Source organism: Anabrus simplex, chromosome 10 (genome assembly GCF_040414725.1).
Source record: "Anabrus simplex isolate iqAnaSimp1 chromosome 10, ASM4041472v1, whole genome shotgun sequence".
NCBI classification, from domain to species: Eukaryota; Metazoa; Arthropoda; class Insecta; order Orthoptera; family Tettigoniidae; genus Anabrus; species Anabrus simplex.
The window spans coordinates 57,590,742-57,618,352 of record NC_090274.1 but is presented as its reverse complement, the minus strand read 5'-3'; the positions used below and the strand labels follow the sequence as shown (position 1 = coordinate 57,618,352).

The 27,611-nt window shown below is 39.8% G+C and overlaps 1 protein-coding gene across 1 annotated transcript in view; it reads right to left on the bottom strand.

Annotated features, from left to right (window-relative positions):
* Positions 1-286: 286 nt before the first annotated feature.
* The window catches only part of LOC136882260 (dnaJ homolog subfamily C member 8), a 72,140-nt gene continuing 44,815 nt past the window's right edge, over positions 287-27,611 (bottom strand). Inside the window, exons 5-6 of the mRNA XM_067154811.2 lie at positions 10,479-10,718; positions 287-1,606 (exon numbers count right to left, since the gene is read on the bottom strand). Of these exons, the coding sequence (XP_067010912.1) occupies positions 1,478-1,606; positions 10,479-10,718 (369 nt within the window). The 3' untranslated portion in view covers positions 287-1,477. The remainder of the gene's footprint in view (positions 1,607-10,478; positions 10,719-27,611) is intronic.

The window sequence follows — 27,611 nt, the reverse complement described above, 5'->3', positions numbered from 1 at the left end:
GTAAATGGAACATGCCATGTCTGACGTTTTCTTTCCGAACCAAAGCCAAATGGAAGGAAATGAAGAATGCCATGAATGGAACCTTCTGCACTGTTATAGGACAACTAAAGGAAGGTGTGCCTTCTTGATGTATAAACGGCAATCGGTCAGTTCGCCATTATGCGATCGTGCGTGGAGCGGATCGACAAACTACTCACATATCATAATTAATGTTTTTGGCTTTACGCCCCACCAACTACTTATTTATGGTTTTCAGAGACAAGGTGCCAGAATTTTGTCCTGCATTTTTTTTTTTCATGACAGTAAATCTACCAACATGAGGCTGACATATTTTTTGAACACCTTGAAATACCACACCGGACTGAGATGGGATCAAGCCCGCCAAATTAGGTTCAGAAAATCAGCACTCTACCATCTGAGATACACAGCCCCAGCACTCATGTATAACTTGTGTGTCCAATCAGATCCTTCCCAGGAGGATCTCCAGAGCTTCAATGTGCTGCTTTTGAAGCTGAAAAATACCTTAAACATCTGGATAATGTACTTTAGTCAAAATCTCTATGTCATATTAAATTTCTTAACTTAATTTTTATATATTGTCATATGTATAAATAAATAAGTCCCCAGTGACCGACACTGTATTTCTATTTATTTTAAAATTTGTAATTGTTCGTTCAATTGAATTATCTGTGCAACCAAGACTAGAACAACATGACAGAGGAAATTTTCACTGACATTCACACTTTGATATAGAACTGTGTGATCATGAACTTGGGAACAGTGTATCTTTGTGTTTGTATATCTATGGTTATAATATACTCATCAAATGTAAATAAATAAATAAAACTATGTGCAATCCATCACTAGCAAGAGACCAAAGAGTTCAGAGTTTATTAGAAGTGCACTTTTCAGGTAACCATCATCACAATCCATGTAAAATTCAGGAGTGAAAATGTACTTTAAAAACATGTAGGCAAGACCTTAAAATTATTTCTCCGAGTTAACGTTTTTGATGCATCCCCACGTTTTTTTGTTCAGCGAGTACAGCTTCATAACTTGGAGATCTCCTGCATAAGTTGTTGTCTGTAATGATACACGAGGTGAATTAAAAAAGACAATGATCTACACACCTACTATGCAGTTTAAGTAACAATGTTATTACAAATGAGTGCTTTAAAAAAAATTAACATTTCAGCACATCTTGTAACACATAATACGAGTAAAGAGTCAACAGGCTTATAGATCTAAGTCTCGTCAGTTCCTAGGTAGAGTAAAAGATATTCATTCAGGGGAGAAGAAAGAGAGGAAAAAAAAGTTAAAGTTGCTCTGTGGTTCGTCATATCAATCCCAGCTCTAAAAGTCCTCTATTCAGTTCGCTGTTCATGTACACTCACTCGATGTTGAGCATTTTACAAGAAGAAGAACCTCTGTCGGCGACAAGCCACTTCAATTATTGCGGGCAATCACACACACGAGATTATCTCGACTCCGCCTTGTGTTTTGGGGGCTTGAATCCTCCTCTCACCTTCTTGTTCTTCGTCTTACCACTCCCCGACGACGCAGCTTGGAAGGCTTTCCAGCTTTCCACACGATTTTGACGAGATTCCTGAAACATGAGATAAGGTATAAAAATAGGTCATTAAATGAAGCAAAATACGAGACTAAGTCATTAAATTCCCGGACTATACTTCCACCACTTGCATAGAGTGTTATGATCATTACCGCCAAAAGCAGTACCACCGTGCTATGAGGAGTCAGTATACTGAACGCCAGCTTGTGATCAGTGACACTGCACCTGCGTTTGCAACTACGTGCTCTCAGCAAATACTGAAATGGAGTATTTAAATGAACAGCGTGTTTGCGTTAAACTTTGTTTCAACTTATGGAAAACAGCTTCAGAATGTTATAAAATGTTTAAAAGAGCATTTGGGAAGCAGATAATCAACAGATGATGTGCTCAGTGTCCAGACTATCTGCGAAGACAATGGAAGAAGTTACGAAATCTCTACGAAAGGAGACGACGTGACTGGTGGTGAATCAATATGTGGCTCATTCACCAATGACAATGCACCTGCACATCAGCTCTCCTGATTCAGCAGTTTTTGGTAAAAAACAACATGACTTCGGTGCACATCCTCCCTATTCACGTGATCTTGCACCCTGCAATTTCTTTCTATTCCAGAAAAAGAAAATGCAGCTGAAGCGGCAGACATTTCAGACAGTGGAAGTGATTCAATATGAACAGCAGTCCATTTTAACACTCTGCGAGAAAATGACTTCCTCAAATGCTCCTAATCGTGGCAGGGCTGCTAGAATCAATGTCTAGCCTCTAAAGGAGACTACTCTGAAGGTGATGAGGGTCAATAATGTCAAATGTTCACAATAAACTACAGTATTTATGAGATTAGTCCATAAATTTTCAGACCTAACCTTGAGCATCAACATTGGCATAATAGTGATCGCCCTCGAACAGTCTTCAGTGAATGCTACAGAGAAGAAGATGACTACATCATTATAAAGTCAGAAGTGTCACTGTGGATACAGTTACAGCAGGCCACAATGCAGTGCAACAAATTATTACAAACTTTTACTGACGTTGAGATCATGAAGTACAGAGGTTTCCCCCCCCCCCCCCCCCCCCAGGGACAGCAAAATGAAGGACGAGTCTAACAGATGACAACAGGTTGTTCTAACTTTATAAATCAGAAACTATATTGGAGAGCATCAAATGGCACCATCAATATTCATCAACAAAAAAATAAGCAAAAACAGTGTAATCTACTGGAGATGGTATGGGCAGCATTGTTTGGGATGCAGTGGGGTGCATTCTGGTTGAATTTCAGCCATCTCGTATATCTACTCCCCCTACTCCTTCTGAAGCCGAAACCGTGACTGCCAGCGACACGCCTCCTCCCCTCTCCACAGTCTTGTCTCCCCCGAAGGTGGAGGAAGCATTAGAACACACCACTGATCTCTATACGTGGATGGCTGGTAGCTTGGATAGCAGTAAGCCGAATAGAAGATGACTGGCATAGTAAGATGGCAGCGAGCGCACGGTGCAATAGACCACGAGGAGCGCGCTTGCTTTGTTTATGCTTAGTTCAGTGACGCCAGGCCTCGTGATTGTAGTTCCACGAAAGTTCTGCGCTGTGTTATTGCAAAGTAAATAGTAGTGTATTTTACGAATTTAGGTTCGTTGCCTTGTAGTATACTTGTGGATTACAAGATTCAATTTAAATATGTATGTGTTTATCTGAAATATGAATGAAGAAACATTCTATGGGGTATTAACATACTGCAGTGTTCAGCTTATAGATGTACAAACAGAACCGATCAGCAGAAGGAGAAATCATTTCATCGGGGAGTTTTATACTGTACATAAGAATCTTCCTAGGGTAGTGTTTTGAGTTTTAGGTTTATTGTATCTTTTATCGCATATTCCGGGAGCAAAATGGCAATTAATTTTTGTAGGTTTCCTTTCTCGAGACCCGAACTTCTAAGATCATGAATTATCAGGTGGGAGAATTGGGAGCCTTCTAAAACAGCTGTTCTCTGCTCGGATCAGAGGAAGACTGTTTTGATAGAAATGGACAAACTGTACACCTTAGAAGTGATGTACAGCCAACTGTTTTCAATTTTACTGAACATTAACTGCAAGTAAAGATTTACTTATATATTTTTTTTCATAATTAAACTGACAGTTTAGATTAAATAACTGACGTGACCTTATAACAATCTTAGAAAATGAAGTCTGGAGGAATTCTAGACCTTATTTACATCAGTAATAATTATGGGTTTCAGACACTGGAGTGGTGGGAGAAGGGAAAGTGTGGTGGGTGTTTGGGGCTATCCCATTATACTATTCGTGGTATTTGGGACTCTTAACTGGTGTTACATATTTCTGATGATGACTATCAATATCACTTTGCTAGCTGAATTTAATTAAAGAGGTGTGTAATGGTAAATTAAGCTGCAGGTAATGTGATATATTGACAAGCTTTGAATATTTGCTGGTTTTATAAATGTGTACATTTGCTTCAATTATATTTTAATTTGATAATATGCGCGTTATTTCATGGAAACAGGAAACAGAAATTCATTATCAAGCACCGATTACGATATGTCGAATCTAGGCCTGTATAGTGAGCTACGTTTATAGGTACATCATTTTAAGAATGCATAATTTCGTGGCATACATGTATACAATTTACAGCAATGTTTCCAGAAACTGGTCGTCACTCGTATTGTGTTACCAATCGCTAATTGCATGTATTCAGCACCTAAGTTAATATTTGTCGGCCGTTATTATACACTCATGTTTATTGCTATCCCGGAGATTAACTGACCTCGGAATGACGTGTTAGTGATCCCAATGTCCTTATGCTTTGAGTGAACATGTCTCTATATTTTTAATTATTCCAATGCGCCATTAATTGCGACTTAAAATTGACTATATTATCATTGCTTCCCCATAAGGAGAGCTCTAGGTTGGGTATGCCAACATGGCGAACCGCGCGCTCAACTTGGCGTACTTTCTCCTGCAGCGGAGACCTGCCATCAGCGATCCATGTATAGAGATCAGTGGAACACGCACATCATTACTATATAAGACGGAAGGCTGCTTCAGCTGTAGCTCCTCCAAGGTCACAGCAGGAGTGGATTTTGACAACAGCAAGGTATGAAACCATTTTAAATACTAAGTTTCCTTGTGCAGACATGGTCTTTTATCAAAAAGCAAATATCTCATTTTACTTTATTTTATTTCATTTCAGAATATGGGGAAGCTCCTTTATTAATAGGAAAATGGCAATCAGCTTCAAGGTTCCGAACAAACCCAATTCAAGATACATTTTGTAAATTCAAAACAAATAGCAGCCACCTTGGAGGGAGTAAATGACATGAACATTTAACAATATTCAGAACAGTGACATTTTTTCCGAGAACTTTTTATCAGAAGACAAGCGGAATATTTCAGTGATAAAGTGCTGGAAACATTTTAACAACTTTTCAAATGAATAGAAACAGTTTTTTTTTAATAATAGGCTAACTATAAGTAAATCAATTTCCATCTCATTTCACTAACCCATTTAACCAACACATTGTTTTTAATTCATTTTAATTAAATTTATATTTACGTAGTATTTAAGAAGAACAAGGTACCTGATTATGATAATACTTAAAAAGATAAACACTTAGTGAATCACCTAAGCAATGTAAACAGCTGAAGATGTTCTAAAAAAAGAACAAAACATGTACTGTGTGTAATTAATTAATTTGCTAAAATGCAAATATAAGCATCAAAAGGGTGGAAATTTTTTATTGTTATTAAGTCTTTGTTAGTTCATGACCTTGCAAGGAGTGTGCATGTGTTCGACCTAGCATCAATGGTCAGTCTGAAACTCAGCTGTTAACATGGTGAGACTGTTATAATTGCAACACCCTATTTTCGTATGTAAAAGTTATTTTAACCCCTTGAGCACTGCGTGCTATTAAGGTTTTCCTACCGCTGAGTCACAAGGCCAGTTTCCATTTTTTTGCAAGCTTTTGTTTGATCACTCACAGTTCAGCTGTTATTGTAGGTAGAAACTTGAAATTTTCGTTACTTTTTACTAATATGATTGCCTACATGAATAAAGCCTTATTCATTTCATTTATGACCATTAGTAAACATTTGACAGCCAAAACCCAAAAATATTAATTAAAAACAAAAGTTTAGCAATAAAATTTAGGTAGAACAAAAAATATTTTATACATCGCGAACATATTCATTGAACAGTTCAACTTATTATGAAGCTGTATTGGAAATTTCATTTATTTCGAACCCAAAATAAAATGTAGTAAAAAAAATTAATTTACATATCCAAATGAGCCAAAAATACAAGTTCAATTACATTTGTTTGGTTTATATGTCAATACTTACGAAATATAGTACAAACATCTTTTACGTAACACTTACGTAATGTACTACTACTACTACTATTAATAATAAAAAATCAGTACAAGTTTATTTTCCAAGACCTCTCAAACACACTTATGTTTTGTCAAACACAATATTAAGGCCACGGCCACTTCCTTCCAACTCCTAGGCCTTTCCTATCCCATCGTCGCCATAAGACTTATCTGTGTCGATGTGACATAAAGAAGAAAAAAAAAAAAAAAAAAAAAAAAAAAAAACAGAAAAAAAATTCTTGCATAGTTTGCAAACATACCTAGTCTTTTTCCGCTTCCCTCCTTGACTGGTACTATTTGCACTACAAGTGGCACAATTCGTTTGTTTCTTTTCCGGTAGTAGTTCAAGCAGATCGCCGCCACCGGCGGGAGCTGTTTGTGCCTGAATGGGAGACGGGTCACACAATCACTCTGCAGGGAGCTCCCGGATTACTGATATGGTGAAATCCAGTCTTGACTTAGGTTTATCAGTATTTAGGCTATATAATATATATAAATTGACAATCATCCTCGAGAAAATATTGAACGTAACTTTTTTCCAATATTTCACACACCTCCGTTCATCCAAGCAGCAATACATCATCTGATCAGCCTTATCCACTCCTTCCAAGAAGTCAGTATAACATCTAATCATTTTCGGTTTATCGGTCATAAACAGTTTATTGCCGTTTTTCTTCGATCGTAGTACACTTTCAGCTGAAGAATTAGTCGATAGCAACAGAACTGGTTTCTTCTGTTTTTCTTTTTGCCTGTGGCCTAACATTACGAACTGTCCCTTGCGACAGTATGTTCCCTGGGCTGCACGAAAATTTCCTTTCATTTGTGCAAGAATGCCTTTTCTAATACTGCGCAATGTCCCTATAAGGTATGTAAGCTTAGAATACAATTCCTTAGCCAAGGCAACTGAGGTGAAAAAATTGTCAACGAAAACGTAAAAACCTTTGTTTAGGTAGCTACCCATTTCAAGCAAATTCATTACAAACTTCTCTGTTGGCAGTCCAATCATTACGCTTCGACCTCTACAGATAAAAAATCCCAAATAGTAATGTGTGACTGCATCACACAGCATCCAGAGCTTGATGCCCCACTTATGGTGGTGCTTATTGGGTAAGTACTGAATGAGCTGGGTATGGTTTTTTGTGCCTGTAAGACTCGTCGATCGAAAGCTGTTTGGAGAATAATATTGCCTGAAAACTTTATTAGCATTCTCAACTAAAAAATTGAACCGAGCACATGGATCATAGCCTGGCCTGTCCTGGCTTTGGCAGTGTTCTACTGTCTACTAAATGAAAAAACTTGAGAATGCTTTCAAATCGGTTTCTTGCAAACATCTTACCAAACCATGGAAAATGTTGTGAACCTAATGTCGACTAGTATCCTGAAATAGTAGGCTTTTTATTTAGGCCCATGTTCAGGACAGCAATAAAAGCTTTGATTTCAACAAAACTTACGGGCCTCCATTTCCTATTCATACTACGAGCACGTAATCTGTTATGATTTACATAAAGAAAGTGCCTTGCATAGCTATTTGTATGCATAACAATGGAATCTAAAAGTATCATACAGAAGAAAAGGCCGAAATACAATATAGGAGGCGAGTTCCTAGGGGGGCATCGCTTAGGCCCTGGTGTTTCGTTGAAAGTGAATGAATAATTGTATCCAGCATCACCGTTTTCTGTAACTTCTGCCTTACCGTCCGAATCATGCTCTGAGTCACTATCTGATGAACTAACACTGCTTACCTCATGATCATCGCCATTAAGAGGTGGGCGGTCGCGGCGTCTAAGACCAACCTGCTGTTGATGTGTAGCCCTTGTCTGCAGTGCGGATGCATCATCTTCTGATGAAGACAAAACTGATCTATTTAGTGTATTGGAATAATTCAATGACGTCCGACTCGTTGGCTGAACGGTCAGCGTACTGGCCTTCGGTACAGAGGGTCCCGGTTTCGATTCCCGGCCGGGTCGGGGATTTTAACCTTAATTGGTTAATTCCAATGGCATGGGGGCTGGGTGTATGTGTTGTCTTCATCATCATTTCATCCTCATCACGACGCGCAGGTCGCCTACGGGGGTCAAATAGAAAGACCTGCACCTGGCGAGCCGAACCCGTCCTGGGATATCCCGGCACTAAAAGCCATACGACATTTCATTTCATTCAATGATGACGCTTGTTGTTTAAAGGGGCCTAACACAGAGGTCATCGAACCCTAATGGTACGAAATGAGATGAAATGGAATGACAAATTAAAAGGCCAAAATCCTCCACTGACCAGAATTCAAAATGTGAGGACGAAGAATGAATGGGTGGACATGAATTTAAAACAATCAGTGGATGCGACCCGCAATGCCTTACATTCACAGAAACTGACGTAAAACAATAGTATTACTGACCAAGGGACTGCTGCTATAGCATAACACTGAATCGATGATGCTTGCAGTCTAAGTGGGGTCCAAAATCCAAGTTATCGGCCCCTCATAACGGTACTTATCGCTAGGAAAGTAGAACCATGGTATATGTCATATTGCGGTACTAATCAAAAGTAGCATAGACTTGCAGTGTTCCACACATTATGGTACTACTCACAGGTTATGATATTCGACATATAATACAGACCTATGGCGTTTATCACATCGCGGCGCCATTTACAGGCAACGCAAACCTATGGTGTTCATCACATAAAAGAGTACTAACCACAGGGACCTGCACTATCCTGTGGTGTTCCTCATATAGTGGGTACTAACCATAGGCAAGGCAGAACCATGGTAGCTATCATCCCAGGGTCCTGCTCATACAGTGGTACTAATCACAGGTACTGCAAAAGCCAACCGCACGGTGCTCCTGTGTGTTACTAATCACAAACCTATTTGGTACCTAATATAGTGGAACTACGCACAAGTAAAAGCGACCCATGGTGTTCCCCACGTGGTGGTAATAATCACAAGTAGTTTCATGGTTCTAAGACAATTCCCTTGGTCGCCCCTTTTAGTCGCCTCTTACGACAGGCAGGGGATACCGTGGGTGTATTTTTCGTCTGCATCCCCCACCCACAGGGGGTTGTGTGTTTGGTCCGCGAGAGGTATTTTATTTCCCTCAAGTCCGCCGGCAAGCCAGTTAGGGCCCCCTATCCGCCACCTGGGATGCGCCACGTGGGAGTATCACCTCTCCCTCCTGCTACGCCAGTGTAGTAAGTTCGTGGTTGGAATAATTCAATGAGAAACAAGAAGTACTTGGTAAGCTGGGATCAACACCTAGATCGGCGTCTGTATTGTCAATATCACTATCACTAGCACTACTTTCCGTAGAAGCTATATCACAAAAGTTGCTGTCTCTGAAAAAGTCTTCTCCTTCTTCTTCAATCATATAACGAATAGCGCTCTCATTCACAGGAGATCGGCTGATTTTCAGAGCAATAAATGAAGAAGTAAAAGATCAAGAACAACTAGACACATACCGGACAATGTGCGCAGCAAGACTGCTAGTGTTATTGCTGCGCCAAGTAAAGCGCGCCAATAATGTGCCTGCTGATGGGACTAATGTACTGAAAAATGGCATTGAAAATAAAATAGGCTGTTTATTGCAAACATAGTAAGTCTTTAACTAACTATATTGTGAAATTCTGAAAGGAATAGACTGTTATTTTTAATAACAGAAAATAAATACTGAACGTCCTTTTGAAAGGACGTTGGCATTTTTCAGATGAAAACAGAACAGGCTTTCAAAAGGACGTTGGCGCTTAGAGGATTAAGTACAAGTCGGCTTGACGGGTACACAATGCATCTGTTTAGCAATTTCTTGGTGAAGTGCCACCTTCGTGAGCACAGATTCATGTAATTGTAAATAAATTTGAAACTACTGGCTCAGTGCTCAATCAAAAACATGCGAGCACAAAAACAGTTTGAACAGAGGAAAAGCTAGACGACACTGGTGTGAATCTTGAGTGGTCACCGAATAAATCATTCACAAAATTAGCACAAGTAGGGTTTTCGGTTTCTTCCGCACAGTGAGCTACAAAGCTGTTACACATCAAACCGTATAGGTTTACACGGACCCAATATTTAAAACCTGCTGATCCAGCCACAAGAGTGAGTGGTATCTTTCATCACTGAATGATCGTTTATTCGACCCACAGCTTGTGTTCTTTTCGGATGAGACCTGGTTTCATCTTAATGATCGTGTGGACAGTCATAACCCTCGCTATTGGTGTGCAGAAAATCCTAATGGTGTTTATGAAGTCCCTCATTATGAAGGACGACACTTCCAGCATCTTTTATATGGTAGGATCTCATATAAGATTGTATACACCCTTAAAGAAGGGCGGCTGTGCACGACGTAAGTTGGGCTGAGGCAGCTGCTGTAGCGCAGAGTACAAACACTGTGCGCTCGATCTTAGTTTATATGAGTGACCCTATATAAAATGGAGAGGGAACAAACGAATGTACAGGCAGGAATCCTCACCCTTTAGAACAAGGACAAGCTGTGCAAGTATTTCTATTCCTGTTTCCAATGGCAAAAATAACAGTGACATACCTCAAAGTTTTTCTGCCACTCCTTCTCGATCGTAGCTTTCTCTTCCTCTTCTATTTCCTGTTCTCTTTTACGTTTTCTTTCCTCCATGTCCCTCTGTTCCAGATCCCTTCTCTTGCGCTCCATGTCTGCAAACAGTTTCATTGTCATGACGTACACTGCGTGTTTATAATTGGCGGCATCGTCTTCTTCCACCCGAGGCTCCTTGCCCTCACGTTTTAATTTCTTCCGCTTTTCACTTATCTGGAAGAAGTAACAGCAGTTCTTTATCCATAATTAAAAACAAAATTCAGCACATACATATGAAAATTACATTTTAGTGAGATTACCATTTAGTTTAAGATTTTCATAGCCCAGCAGTAACGCAATCTGCGGTACATATGGTTAATGTAAAGCAAGTTTACACAAGGTGTTCAGAATTCTCATTACGAATTCCTAAGGCTTGTAGAGGGGCCAAGCAGATGTTTCGAATAGGAACACGTATATGATTTCTAATCCAAGAGTTTAAACTGCATGTTTGCGAACATGGGTTTTGATTCAAAACGTTACCTACTCAGTTCCTCCTCCTATCCCTATGAGTTTGTAATGGGAATTCCCAAACACCCTGTATTCAACATGATTGTTATGATCAATGCCATGGGATTTCCAGTGGTGTCTGAACAAAACGAACATAACTCTTCCCACATAAATCAGTCAGGATTCAAAACGCAGCCACTTTGACGTGAAAGCAACGAAAATATCCGTTATGAAATAATTAATACTGTTATGTTGTGGAAAAAAAATTAATACCAATTGTGATTCATAGCAGTATTAATTATTTTGTAACAAATTAATTAAAATTAATAACAATTGCGACTCAGAACTGTATTAATTATTTCTTAAATTAATTCACGGTCACAGACAATGCCTACATTAAAACAGGGTTGTGTTTATGATTAATGACACTGTTACTCAACTATCATGTTTCCAATACATATGGTTAGCCCTGACGAAGAAACTAAAAGCAAAGTTCACCTATAAAGAATAACAGCAAAGAGGATTTGTCACGCTGACCACCTGGTAATTAAAATTGAAATAATTGATAAGGAGATTCCACCTATTCAATACCAAAGAATAAGAAATGTAGTGAATTACATTCTCATTTAATAATAATTAGAAATGGTACTGGTTTCGACCCTAGTCCAGGTCATCATCAGCCGATTAAGAAATGGAAAACAATGCATAGGATCAGTAGAAGAGGCAATATGAAAAGGAAATGAACGGGGGTAGACACTGTAAAACTTAGAAGAAGTAAAATACAAGTCATTCAAAAGAAAAACAGTGCGCAATTCTCTTAGCGGCAGCAAGGCACACGCAGCGCTAGGCAAAGTCCCACAATGATAACGAATAGCGGAGAACTGTTCAAAGCCAGTTATTTAAACACTGTCAGGCATAAAGTCACAACACAATCGAACACATAAGAAGGTCCATATTCGTGTAGGAGTTGAAGACGAGCAGATTCATTGAAGCAACTTGCCAGCTCCGCTATTCGTAATCATTGAGGGACTTTGCCTAGCGCTGCGTGTGCCTTGCTGCCGCTAAGAGAATTGCGCACTGTTTTTCTTTTGAATGACTTGTATTTTACTTCTTCTAAGTTTTACAGTGTCTACCCCCGTTCATTTCCTTTTCATATTGCCTCTTCTACTGATCCTATGCATTGTTTTCCATTTCTTAATCGGCTGATGATGACCTGGACTAGGGTCGAAACCGGTACCATTTCTAATTATTATTAAATGAGAATGTAATTCACTACATTTCTTATTCTTTGGTATTGAATAGGTGGAATCTCCTTATCAATTATTTCAATTTTAATTGTGATATTCCTCAATACGGAACAATGAAATTTTTAACTTTAGACCACCTGGTAATCGACAAACCTTCGGGCTGAGCAGCCTGTCAGGTCTCTAGCAGCGTGGGGTTTAGTTTGAACATAATTGAGGTTTTTACATATTCTTCCTTTGTTTCTTAGTGCTCTTAAAAAAACCTTGGCCTAGTTGGTAGGATATTGTAAGAGCCCCTTGCCAGGGTTAAAGAGAGGTCCTTAACAGCAGGTCTGGCAATGAAGGAGACCTTTGGAATGATGCATTGTTGGATGAGGCATCTCAGTACTCAATCTGCTGCCTTGTAGACGTAGTACGATAGATAATAGGCAAGTAGATGTTTATGGGGTGTACAGACCTGGAATGCGTGACTGAATTATTTGAAAAAAATAATTTCAGTCGTGTGAGGGAACGACATAGAAAGGAACTTAATTGTAGCGAGTGATCTTAATTTACAAGTAACAACTCTCATTGTTCCGTTTGAAGATGACGCTAAGCATAGAATCTCAAGGATAATATAATAAAACCACCTATTCACCTACTCAATACTTTAGGTGGTTTTATTATATTATCCTCAAGATTCTATGCCTAGCGTGATCTTAATTTACCAAACGTTAAAATGGGAAGGTAACATGAATGATAGAAAGACCAATAAATCAATAAATGGTAAATAAGTTAATCTGGGAAAGTCAGCTGGAGCAGAAAGTAAGGGAACCAACTAGAGGGAAGAATAATCTAGATGGGATGCTGATAAATACACATGAACTCTGCTGAAAAACTGAAGTGATAGATGAACGAGTAAGAAAGATAAGAGGGAACTGGATGTTTATAGGGTGTTCAGACCTCGAAGGGGTGACGATGACCGAATTATCTGATAAGAATAAGTGATCATGAAGCTGTTTTAATCATAGTTAAAAAGTAATGTGATACGAAGGTTATAAAAGTAGCACTATTATGCAGTGCCATAGGGTTGATAAATGGCTTTGCTAGCAAGCCCTAGTGTTTACAGTGCACTATGTCTTCAGGTATGGGCTAGAACAAAATTGTTACTTTCATTGACAATATGAAAGTGACTGAGGTATGAGCGATGCTAGTAATGCCATTCCTTACGCAACCAGTCCCTGTTATGAATGGTGTGAAAATGTTGCTCATAGGGTCAGTTGAGCATGCATTTCAGTGAGCTTGGCAGACTGATATGTAACTGAAACTTCTGGCTCAGTGACTAAAGCAGCCGGGAACTACTCCACTCCTCATTTCCCTGTACGTCTCTTCAGTGATGCCTAGGCCGTCTATGACAGCTAATTGTGGAGCTGTTGAGGATCCAACCAGCCTTCAGGCTGAGGACTGAACATACGTACATGGTTGATAAGAGAGGCATAAGGGAGTGTTAACAATAACTGATGTGGAAAATGATAAATAAACATGTAAACGGCCTACGGGATAGGATTAAAGCAATTGCTGCACAGTGTGAAAACAGGTAGGTACCTTTAAAGGTGGTAAAGAATAGTAAAGATCCACAAAATTATAACAGAGAAATAGAGAGATTAAGAAGGAGGTTTAGGTTAGAGAGAAACAGAACTAGGAATGGCCAAGGAAAAAAAGAGAGAGAGAAGGAACTTACAGTACCAGAAAATTGAATTTAGTAAAAATGTCAACTAAGGATAAGATGATGGCAACCATAATTGGCAGTTATATGAATTTTTGTGAAAAATGGAAGGGCAAACAGGCAGAAACAGGTTCTAGGAAGGACATTCCAAGATTCATTAATGAATAAAGGGAGTGAATATGTGAGGATTTACAGAAGGCAGAAATATTTAGGCAGTAGTAAGTAAAGATTGTTGGTTACAAGGATAATGTCCAGATAGAGGAGGTTATTATTATTATTTAGCATATGATGCTTACAAGACAATAAGAATTACATTAAATTATAGAGGAGGTGACTAATTTAAAGAAGTATTAAAATTGAACTATGATAACAATAACATTTACAATAAGATACAAAATTTGAAAACTAGAAAAGCAGCTGAAATTGATAAGATTTCTGGGGATATACTAAAGACAATGGGTTGGGATATACAACCATATGTTAAGTCCTTATTTGGTTACTGTTTGCATGAAGGAGCTATACCAAATGAGTGGAGAGTTACTATAGTAGCCCCCGTGTACAAAAGAAAGGGCAATAAACATAAAGCGGATAATTACAGGACAGTCAGTTTGATATGTGTTGCATGTAATCTCTGGGAAAACATGCTTTCTGATCATAACAGACATGTCTGTAAAATTACCAACTGGTTTAATAGAAGGCAGTTCCAGTGTAGAAATGTGTTTTCTAACGAGGCTCCACTTGCACAATTCCAGCAAGAAATTATTAAGTCAAATGGACTGCACTGCTATTGACCTATCCACAACATTTGTTAGGGTAGATCATGGGATACTACTGACAAAAATGAGGGCTACTGGGCTAGAGAAAAGTGTGACGGAATGGGTGGCTATATTTCTTCAAAACAGAACTCAGAGAATTAGAGTAGGTGAAGCATTGTCTAATCCTGTAATGATTAAGATGGGAGTTTTGCAAGGGAGTATTATTGGACCATTATGTTTTCTTATATATACATTTTGTGCCAACCACAGCCTGGTTCCAGTCATTTGACTGGGTCAGGAATGGAATGAAGCCCTATCTAGCAGTGAGGATAGGACTTGTGCCGACTGCTGAAGCCTGTCGCACTCCTTTGGGGCAATGATTAATGACTGACAGATGAAATTAATAGTAATATTATTGGCTTTACGTCCCACACACTACTTTTACCGTTTTTGGAGACGCCAAGGTGCCAGAATTTAGTCCTGCAGGAGTTCTTTTACGTGCTGTCCTTAACCATAGCGAGCGACTGGAAGTCAACTGTTCTTTTCCTATCTTTCCTTGTATAGCCCAGCATTGCCCTTTCCATGGCTCTCTGAGCTGTCCTAAGTTTTCCTTTCGTAAACTTGTTTGGTGTCCAAGTCTCACAACCAGAATGCATTGATCAAAAAACTAATTTCTTCAAATTTACCTAAATTTGATCTAAAACTGATCAATTCCTTCTGAAGCTTGCCATCCAATCTTGATGAGCCAATAGATTTCTGCTTTTATATCTCTCTTCATATTTAAAAACTGGCCAAGATAGATACGAGGGTCAAGTTATAAGTCATGGCAACTTTTTTTTTTTTTTTTTTTTTTTTTTCGTGAACAGGAGACAACATGGAAAATCTAAGTTATGCATTTGGAAATATAAGGCATGTACTTATGCATAGTGCCTGAAGACAAATTCTGACTTCAGGAGATTCTCGTAGGAACGTGACAGAACACAGGCCATTGGTAAACAATGTTTTATTATGGTATCAACAGCAAATACACAAGACTACGTATAAAGGACAGGTCTCCACTGGTTACAAACCTTCAAAATAAACAACCAAGGTTTCCACTGTGCGTTGCCAACGGTGGGGCAGGCGCTGAATACCATTCGCTGCATGTGTATCACTAACGTGTGACACCTCTCTCCGAAATGCTGTTACAATGTCCTCTTTGTTAGCAAACTGTTGTCCACGTAATGGCTTCTTGACTTTGGGGATTAGATCATAGTCACATGGGTTCAGATCAGGCGAATGTGGAAGAAACTCCCATCACCACCGTTGTAAGCGACGCTGAACAATGGCGGCTGTGTGAGCTGTCGCGTTATCGTATAGGATTATGGCATTCTTGCAATTGCGCCAGAGTCCAGCGCGTCCTCATGTAAACACTGATCGATCACCATTATCCGTACATCTTTATCCATGGACACTGGACGACCCGGCTGAGGCAAATCGGCAGTTGATACTTTACGCCGTTTGAACGTCTTCACCCGCCTCGCCACTATTCTATAGGGCATGGCATGCACACCTAATGCTTCCCGCAGCTCTGCATGGCATTGGCGTGCATTTCTGCCGCGGAGAACTGCTATTTTAATATACGATCGTTGTGCCTGCTTGTTGACTTCCATTTTGTGATGCTCTCACTCACACACTGAACTTGGGAGCATGCTTAGACCCATAATGTTGTTTACATACACCATCTAGTGGCATCATACCCAAGTACATACCGTACGTTTCCAAATGCATATCAGATTTTCCGTGTTGTCTCCAGTTCGCGGGAAAAAAATTGTTGCCATGACTTATGACTCGACCTACGTATATTCACTGACCTCTTCTAAGGGCATGTTCTTATTTTCATTATTCCAGGCTGGACCCATTTTTTGGACATGACTTTCATTTTGGAAAAGTTCAATCACTACTGATCTGCATTTAGAACAGTTGCCCAGGTGGCAGATTCCCTATCTGTTGTTTTTTTAGCCTTTTCTTAAATGACTGCAAATAAATTTATTGAACATTTCCCTTGGTGAGTTATTCCAATCCCTAACTCCCCTTCCTATAAACAAATATTTTCCCCAATTTGTCCTCTTGAATTCCAGCTTTATCTTCATATTCATGCTTAAGCAAACCCACTGACATTCCAATACAAGATCTGTAACAAAGGTTCGTAGCTCATCGAAGTCATTTGCCAGTAACGCAATATCATCTGCAAATCTCAAGTTAAGTCTTCTCCCATTAATTCCAATTCCCTATTCTTTCCAGCAAAGCTCTGACATAGCCATCTCCAGGATAGTTAAGAACACTTTCGAAGACATGGGATCGCCTTGTTTGACATCGCTCTTAATGGGAAATTCTTGAGTTGATTCACCGATATTAACATAGGCTGAAGAAGTCTCGTAGATATTACTGAGTAGTTTGATGTGAGCTGCTTCCACTTGCTCACTTAAAGCTTGCATGACAACTGTATGGCTGACAGAGTCAAATGCCTTTTCAAAATCAACAAAGGCAATACAGAGAGGCAGCTGATATTCACATGATCTGCTAATCACTTCTCTAATAGCCAGAATGCGGTCTATTGTGCAAAGGTCGCTGCGGAATTCTGCTTGTTCAATAGGCTGGGCTGAATCCAGATTGAAACTAATTCAATTTAACAAGATCTTTGTAAAAAGTATGTACAAAATAGAGAGCAAGTTGATAGGACTATTGTTTTTTGATATCATGAATACTTCCTCTTTTATGTATCAATATTATCTTTGCTTTATTCCACAGTGGTGGGATTAAAGCTGAGTGCACACAATAAGTGAAGTATTGTTTCCTCTCCTGTAAGATCATCACCACCCGGTGCAGTTCATTTCTTCATGCTATCCAAAGCATACTTTACTTCCGATGGTAGTATATGGAATGTTAAGTACATCATTTAGAGAAGGTCCCGTCAAAGCTTCCTTTGTTTGCTATAAATTAAAAATTAAATCAATGACTTGTATTATGAGGACTCAACATAACATGACATACTCTTGGTGTGGCACAAAAGAAAGATAGATAAATTATATGAGTAAAGAACTAGAATTACAGATAAGGCTTTAGGCAGATGACGTTTGGTACTATATAAGTCCAAACCCCATGGTGCAACAGCCCCAAAAGACCATGGCCTACCAAACGACCGCTGCTCAGCCCGAAGGCCTACAGATTACGAGGCATCGTATGATCAGCACGACGGACCCTCTTGGCCGTTATTCTTTACTTTTTTTTCCCTTGCTATTTGCTTTACGTCACACCGACACAGATAGGTCTTACGGTGACGATGGGACAAGAAAGGACTAGGAGTGAGAAGGAAGCGGCCGTGGCCTTAATTAAGGTACAGCCCGGCATCTGCCTGGTGTGAAAATGGGAAACCACGGAAAACTATCATCAGGGCTGCCGACAGTGGGGTTCGAACCCACTATCTCTTGAATACTGGATACTGGCCGCACTTAAGTGACTGCAGCTATCGAACTCGGTTATTCTTTGCTTTACAAACCGGGTTTGATATTGAATAGAGTAACAAATAAGTTACAGGTTTGTGAGCAAAAAGAAACAACCACCACCATCTTGACAAAGTTGTGGGATGGATAGCAAATGATAAACAGGGTTACCTGGTTGTAAGTTTCACCACGAGGAAAAGTCCTCTCAGATTTAATTACTGCGTTGAAGTGAATGTACCTCAAGAGAACCACTGTAAGTAACTAGGTGCTAATATAAGGAAAGATCTTCAAAAGTTTATGAGAGTATTTAGGGATTGTAGTACGGATGTAAAGGAGAGGGCATGTAAGTCACTGATAAGACCCTAATTAGAGCACAATTCCAGTGTATGGGATCCTGACCAGATATACTTGATTTGAGAACCGGAGAAGATCCAAAGGATAGCAGGAATATTTCAGTGGTGGTGTACTGTAACCATTGCTGTGCTTCTGTTAACCCATGGGGAATCCACCGATTTACAATTTTCCATATTATCAGATGATTTTTTCAAATGCATAGCACAGTTGTCTTCCGACTTATCTCACGAATCGTCTGACATTGATCTGCATCTAATAGCACTGCAAGAGCCGGCGCTTCCTCTTCGCTGACCCAGCTGAGAAATGTCCGCCACTCTTTCACAACACTCATTGAAAGTTCTAACCCACCTTGCCACTGTTCCGTATGGTAACGCCGTTTCACCATGTGCTTCACAAAGACCTTCATTTGTTAAGAAGGAAGCCATACTTTACAGTTAAATATAGCTTAAACATTTTTTCAGTCTGTTTAATAGTGTGTACTTTTATTCCTTGTTAAATAGGGTGTTTTTACAGGTATGTTATAGTGTTATATTTTTAGTGAACTTGTGTGTTTGACAGACTGAAAAGATTTTAAGTTACATCTGAAGAGCCTCTTAGAGAGTAACGCTTTCTCTCATGCCAGAGAGATTCGGGAACAGTGAAGGTGATGTATGGAGGAAAAGTCATCGAAGCCCAAAAGGGATCCAGTTTAATATGACATCCAGTAGGAATGGTTGAAATTGATGAGCAGGCAGTCAGATGGCGCCAAAAATCCCGCACATAGTAGCTAAACAATGGTATTTTAATCTGAGGTTCCATTTTACTCCAGGCCTACTAGATGGCAGAGTAAACCAAATCTCTCTTAGGCGTCTGACCAAGTTTTAATTAATTTTATCGGGTAAAGACCAACTGTGTCACCAGAAATATTTTACATGCCGACATTGTAAGACATGGAGTGTCAAAGGGACTTGCTTCGCCCTTCAAAACTCCCACTGACGGAGCTCGGTAGTTGCAGTCCCATAAGTGCACCCAGTAACCAGTATTCGGGGGATAGTGAGTTCAAAACCCACAGTTGGCAGCCCTGAAGAGGGTTTTCCATGGTTTCCTATTTTCACGCCAGGCAAATGCTGAGGCTGTACTTTAATTAAGGCCACAGCCTCTTTCTTCCCACTTCTAGCCTTTTCCTGTCCCATCGTCGCCATAAGAGCTATCTGTGTCGGTACGAAGTAAAGCAACTTGTAAAACAAAACAAAAATCCAACTACCTCCGATGGGTTTGAACAATTTACTACTGATCCATGGAGGGAGTTACATGGTATCTGAGGCCATACGATTATTATTATTATTATTATTACATGGTGTCCTCACAACTGTTAATTTATTCTACTGTATTTTCATCAGAAGGGTTAGATAACTCTAGCAGATACCCTAACTCTGCTCATGGAATCTGTGAAGTACGGTTGTGCACGTCATCATTCGAGAGGGGGCAAAGCCTGACCATGCACACTTCCTTTACTTTCTCTCCCAACCTGTCCCTGCCAACACGATTCTCCCTCCCCCACTCTATTCCTTTCATACTGACTAATCATCAGACCAGCTAGCTATAGCACTAACTGCGCGAAGGCTCGTTTTCTCACAGTCACTTCACAGATTCCATGTACTGTTAATAACAATCCATTAATCAAAATAATTACTTTTACTGGCAAAGCCTCAACGAGATGCAAAACCTTCATGAACATAAGAAATGTGCATTAAAAGTTCATTCTCCAGACATGATAAGAGTAATCTAGATCTACATATACTTCAACAGAACTTGTAGACGGTGCTCATAACTTATGTGTACCATTTTAAGGGCATATTTCATGCATACACTGATTTAACTCAAACCTAACATTTTACAAAATACACATATTTTATGTTGGAACTTCAGATGATGACTTCTGTAATCGATAATAATAAAAGGAAGTGTTTTTCTGTCTGTGTGTACACGATGCCCAGTCAGATCTATGGCATGCAGAGATCAGAATATTTTAACTCGCTTTCGTTGGCGAGTTATGAACGGAAAACCGTAGGAAAACGTGTGTTGGGATATGAAATCTAACGTGCTGTCACCAAGATTAAATGCATAAATTCAAGTACATAAGTAATAAAAGTCAAGGAGCCATTTTAAGTCCATAGTGTAGGAAGCCATTTTCGGACATGAAGATCCACATTCAGTCTGTAATATCTGGAAGGGTTTGTCTGTGTGTATGTGTGCGATGCCCAGCCAAACCTGTTTTCATTAATTATTTATACTACTTTTGTTTGTTTTAATAATTTATTTATTTATTTCATATTTACCCGATATTCATTTCATTCACTAAAATGTTAAGAAATACGAGGATTTTACTATACCAGCAATAAAACGTACGCTGTATTTTCTTTCAACTAACTCAATCTTATATTTTAATCAGAGGAAACATATCGTCGTCGGCAGTTACTCCTTTCCGAGTTTACAAATTTCCTGGCTAATAGCTCACTTCAATTCACAGGAGTTTGTGTTTAAACTTCTGGTGACTGTACAGGCCAATTCTTGTGTAGAACATACGTCCACACATCGCACAGCTGAGGGACGGGGGAGATCTAGGCTGAGTTTGGAGAAGTTTGCATTCCTGTCGCTTAATATCTTCATGTCTGCGGCGTTCTTGTTTGAAGTGTTGAACTGAGGCCGCCAAAGCAAATGGTCCTTGGCAAGTGTTTCCCAGGTTTGTGGCTTTATTTCTGTCAGTTGGTCTTTGAAACGTCTCAGTGGGGCACCCCGTGGTCTTGAACCGGAGCCAAGTTCACCATAGAGGATCTGGCGCGGTATTCTGGTGCCATTCATACGGCGCACATGTCCTGCCCATCTGAAGCGATGACCAACGACCAATGCTTCTACACTCTTAGCAAAGGCTTTCTCGAGAATTTCAACATTAGAGACGTAGTTTTCCCACTTGATGTTCATGATGGAGCGTAGTTTTTGCTGGCGAAAGCGCTCCAGCTTTTTGATGTCATGGCGGTATAAGGTCCACGTTTCAGAGCCATAGAGAAGTGTAGAGATGACTACAACCTGGTTCACCATTCGTTTTGTGTAAATTGTAAGGTTTTTATTCCTGAAGACTCTGTGTGACAGTCAACCAAAGGTCACATGGGCAGCACGAAGCCTGTTTTCCACATCCTGTTCTGAAGTACAGGATGAAAGTTTATGCAAATGTGTACGTATTGGCTAGAGATTGATCACAGCGTGAACTGGAGTATCTCCAACGCCTTTCAAGCAACAACACAGACGCACAAATTTAAACTCACTTCCCCTCTACACTCCACCCCCTCCGTTACCGCATCAATACTTCAGTAGGAGTAATAAGGTTAGTCGTTCAGACGCAACCGGAACAGGTGGTTCCAGCTAACATCGACAAGATAAGTAAGTTCGTCCACTTTTAAGCGGTAAACACTTTCACTTTACAATTATGATTATATTGGGCTCTACATTCACATTCTAAATTCCTTTTGTTTCTCCTATTCAGTTACAAACATCTCATAATTCCTCCCAAGGTTGAATAATGCACCAATGGAACGTTAATCGACAAGAATGGCACAATATTAAAAAAAAAAAAAATTATCAGATGAGCACCAATGAACAATACCAACAATATGTTTCCAACATACATGCTTTAACCTATTAAACATTACCGTCCAACCATGCTTCTTTCTAAAGGAATATTCAAATCCAACATGATCGACTTTAACCACAATTCCGGTTTTGCAACATTCTACTTATGATAATGACCATAATCACCTTTGAACGAACCAGCTGTAAAACCTTCAACCTAATATTCATCCATAAAGTTGGAGAAGCCCCAATTCACGCTGTGATCAATCTCTAGTCAAACAGTTGGAGATACTCCACGCTGTCATCAATCTCTAGCCAATACGTACACATTTGCATGAACTTTCATCCAGACGTCTCAGACGTTTTCTAGTCATTGTAAAATAAAATATTTCATTGCTTCCTTGTTCACAAATTCTGGCATTAGTTAGTGTACATATTGTAAACTATGTAAATATGTAATAAGCATAAGACCATTGTATTTAGTATTTGATATTCATTTAAGTTTAGTATTAAGTTTCAATGTTAATAGATTTAAGACTTGACCTTAAGATTAGTATTAGGCTGAAGATGCCCAAAACTAGGGCGAAACATATCCCTAACTAGTGTTTAATTTCATGTAGAATTTAATCACTACAAAATATAATTGTATTGAATAGGTGGACACAATACTTTTATTCGAGAAAGAATTTTACTTATTGTATCTTCAATACGGAACAAAATGAGATTAGTTACTTGTAACGGTTAGGTAGGCGAAACTGAGTTTTAGTGATGAATAGCTCGTGTTCTGCACACAGGCCAAGAAGTAGCAGACCATTGGCATTGCAATTACCATGTTTGCCCATTACACTTCCCCACAACTGATTATCCCTTCCCACTCTGGCATTGAATCTCCAAGCAGCAGCAGTTTGTGTCATGATGCGATCTTGGTGATGGAGTTCAACTGGTGGTAGAAATGGTTCGGGCATATGCAGAGATGTAATGAACCTATCTCCAGAGAATGGTATACAGAGTGACATGAGCCTTTCACTAAATGCAATGGGTGTGAGCTGATGATCATTTACCAGTTTCGTCTTAACTGCCAATCCAACCCCATGAATACATTTCTATCCATCCTCGTTCAATTTCCAAAAGATGGTATAACCCGATCCAGACTCGACGATCTTCTCTTCATCTGATAGTCTAGTTTCGCTCAGTGCAGCAACGTCTATGTTTAGTCTAGCAAGCTCATGGGTCATGAGAGCTGTTGTTCTCTCAGGTCTGTGACTGTTGTCGTTATCAAGCAATGTTCTGACATTCCAGGATCCAATTATAATTTTACATTCACCTGCCACATTTCAACCGCATGTGGGGTTACCCGCTTGATGCGGCTGCCCAGCCAGGCAAAAGGGTGACTACCGATGTTTAGCCCACATTTTCGAGGGTCTTTCCCATTCGGGGTGGGCAGCGGTGGTCCTAAATAGGCCTGCCCAGACACAGACGCAGGACCGAATTCTTGAGTAGTCACCGGGTCTCACGAAGATGGCCATCACACATCTGCCGCCAACGTGCTGGTCCAGACTAGAGGTTCCCAGTTTACCCTAAACCTGCCTCCACCATCCCTGCCCCATCGCCGTTGGATTTGATCAAAGTGAAGAAAGTAGCAGAAAAAGTGCCACTGGCGTGGATTTATTTAAGGAGGATCCAGACTTGCCAGGAAGTGGCCCTCATGCTATGATCTCAAAGCCATATCCTGCGGCACACGTGAGATGAGACGTGCAGGGTTAGGCACTGAGATTGCAATGGACTGCCGCAGACTCCAGTTATGAATGAGTAGCGCCTTCACAGCCTCTGGCATGACCTCATCCGCCTCCACAACCGTTGGGAACCGAAGCGAGAGGTTCCTCCTCCGCTTGTTTGCCACTGGGTCTTCAAGTGATGGATTCCAGCTCATTCGCCTGAAGCCGTTGGGCCCTTTACGGAGTCAGGTTATTTACCGCTGCCTAACACTTGGCGTTAGCAGTTTTACAGCTGGGTGCCAGACCAGCCAACCCTGCTCCTTTCTCATTCCGGACTTGGGACCGGACAATGGCAGAGTTAGAGGAAATGTATAATACAAACGATAAACAAGGAATAGTAACGTAATCTATAAGTTTCATTTCCGTATTGATGTTATACACAAATACAATGAGAAGAAGGCTTCCACCTAATCAATACATATTGTATTTAAGGAACAGTTGTGTGATTGCATTCAGGAGATTTTTCCGTGGTTTACCCATTCCACACCCGGCAAATGCTGGGGCTATACCTTAATTAAGGCCACAGCCACTTCCTTCCCACTTCTAGCCCTTTCCTATCCCATCGTTGCCATAAGACCTATCTGTATTGGTGCAACGCAGAGCCAATTTTGTGGGGAAAAAAAATAAATAGTAATACATATATCAGTCAAGATGCCATTTTAAGTTCATGGCATAAGAAGCTATTTTCGTTCAGTCCGTGATTTCCGGAATTGTTTGTCTGTGTGTACGTGTCAATGCCCAGCCAAAACTACGGGACGTAGAAAGCTGAAATTTTTAATATACGTGGGCACAACATTTCACCGATCACTCAGGGCTGTGTCAAAGCGCAAATTTTGCTCCAAGAAATGAAGCTGTCAGCATCACCAGCAAGCAACTTTTACAAGAATTATCTGGTATTCTACAAATTTACAAGTCTATAAACACAACATGTAATACAGATGAGGATATCAACTATATGACAGAGCTTTCGAACAACTTGGAGTCAAGTCACCTGGAGTACCCCCAAACATCGAGCAGACTATTTTGGCACCGACTGTCCTTCTCAGGTATATGAATCCTCCTTCCTTCTGCAACGGGACATGATTGTCAGTGAAGAAACTGATGCTGAATATTGTCAAAGCCACCATCATGATTGGACACACCGCGGGCGAAGTAGTATTCATTCCTCAGATTCAAATCATCCCTTCGGATATATCATTTCAATTTATAAAATAAGGGTTTATACTTCTTATGGCCAATTTCAACTTATGTCTTTCAATATTGGATCTCTTCCAATTGTCTTCACCAGCTGATGTCCCTAAATAGGGATGAAACATGTACTGAAATGTTAAAAGACTTTATAATATAGTCTGTTTTTTAATATTTAATGTAATGTATTGAAAAGGTGGACTCCTCCTCCTTTTAATGATATGAATATCATTTTCAATACGGAGCAAAAGATGAAATTTACTTCTTATAATGTCTGCCATATTTGTCATCCTTGTAAGATTCTTTCTGTCTTGGAATGGGACACATCCTGAAGGCATCAACACGAACACAGATTCATCTTCTCCAAGGTCTGTGGTCGATACAGTCACCTACACTGCCTTTCTTTCTTTCCACATATGTTTTGCCGTTATTAGTATGTATATAAATAATTGCTGTAAAAGTTGTCTTTTATATGTAGCCAATTTTAGTGCTTCTGACATGATAAATAAATTCATAAACCTTATAAAAACAACTAGTTTATTCTCAATAATATTAAGATAAAGATACCCTTTACAGTACGTAACTTGAATGAATGTTTTAGAGTTATTGTTGTTGTTGTTGTTGTAAAAGTGCAGGAATGGTTTAAACATTGCATGCGGAGAGAGGAGTGAGTCAACAGGCAGGGGTTACACATACATCACGAAGGAAACAACTGTCGTCTAAAGGGAACTATCATTAACTAAAAATTGCTCCCATGTGAAGCCTGGGCAAGTTACTTAAAATTATATTCATTAAGTTATGACCACCTCATACATGCATAAGAATTAACATCTATTGTAACAGTTGGAAAAATAATTTCATCAAATAGTCACAATACCATCATAACTGTCACACAATAACAGATCAAGTCAATCAGTTCTACAGAATATTCATTTTATAAAGTTTACCATGATAATCTGAAAAGATCAGAGGTGAAATAGAACTTGAGCCTGGTATTTAAGTTTCACAATGCATTCTGAAAGTCAATACATTAAAAATCATCTTTCCTCTGAAATGTTATTTTCCAAATAAACCATTAAAAAGTTTCCAAGATACACTTGGAATTATTTGAGTGTGTAAATACCTTTAATATAAAGCAAATTCTATAAATATTTTCCAAACACAGGCTTAACTATATTGGATCCTTCTCTGCAAAATATACACACGCTTTTTCCGTGATACCTATTTGAGAACTCACACTAAAATCACCTACCTGTATAGGGATGGTCTCTCAGCAACAGCGCCAAGCGTAGCTCAAGCCGTACAACTGTGTGAAGAAAGGTATGTGGCAGGTCTTTACAAGCTAAGCTCATCACATTTACAAGAGACCTGCTGAAGAGCAAAACAAGGCCACCACAAGCGACACGACAACAAGTTACCAAGTCTATGAGACTGATTATGGCTATGAAGTTGTCTCTCTAATGACTTTAAAGATACTGATCTGAAGTAGAGAACAGGAGAAGGGGACTGAGAAAAGAAGCAAATTCAGTGTAATTTTGGGCATCTTGTAGCATACAACAAATTAACCAATGACATTTCACCTTCAGGGGAGTGAGCTTGTGCAACTAGCAAAGTGAAAGAGATTAATGAACATTAAAATTAAACAATGTTATTGTTTCTTAGGCCATCAGTGCATGGATTACCTTGATGTAGCTTTCCATCCAGTCTTTTCCTGTGCAAGCGTTTACACAACTTATGTATATCCTGCATCTACTCTAATCTGTTGGTACCGGGTGAGTTGGCCATGCGGTTAGGGGCGTGCAGCTGTGAGCTCGCATCGGGAGATAGTGGGTTCGAACCCCACTATCGGCAGCCTTGAAGATGGTTTTCTGTAGTTTCCCATTTTCACACCAGGCAAACGGTGGGGTTGTACCTTAATTAAGGTGACGGCCGCTTCCTTCCCATTCCTAGCTCTTTCCTATCCCATCGTCGCTATAACCCCTAGCTGTGCCGGTGCAATGTAAATAAAATTGTAAAAAAAAAAAATCTGTTAAGTGATACAGTATTCATATCTTGGTCTCCCCTGACTATCCTTACCCCCTACACTGCCTCTGTGTTTGACCATGTCCTTAAGTCTTCAACGAAGCTCGCCTGGTGACCATGATCATTAACACATCCAGTCTATATGGTCTGACACTGCAATTGGCTGGTTCGAATCCTGTCGGTGAGAAGAAAAAAAATCTCCACCAGAATGTTTGCCGGCAGGGTAGGAGAGGTGGTGATATACAATTTCTAATCACGTGGTGCACCTCTGAAGAGCTACAAGGATCAGCTCAAAAAAACCTTGAAGAGCACTAACATTGACTAACACTGACCCCAGTAACTGGCACACACTTGCTAAAGATCGCCCTCGCTGGCACGCAATCACATCCACTGCTGTACTGCAGTTTGAAACTGAGCGTCGAAGACTGCAAATAGAGGCTCGTTTTAGAAACTCAACCACGTCCACCCCCTTCTCTCAGGTGTGCAAAT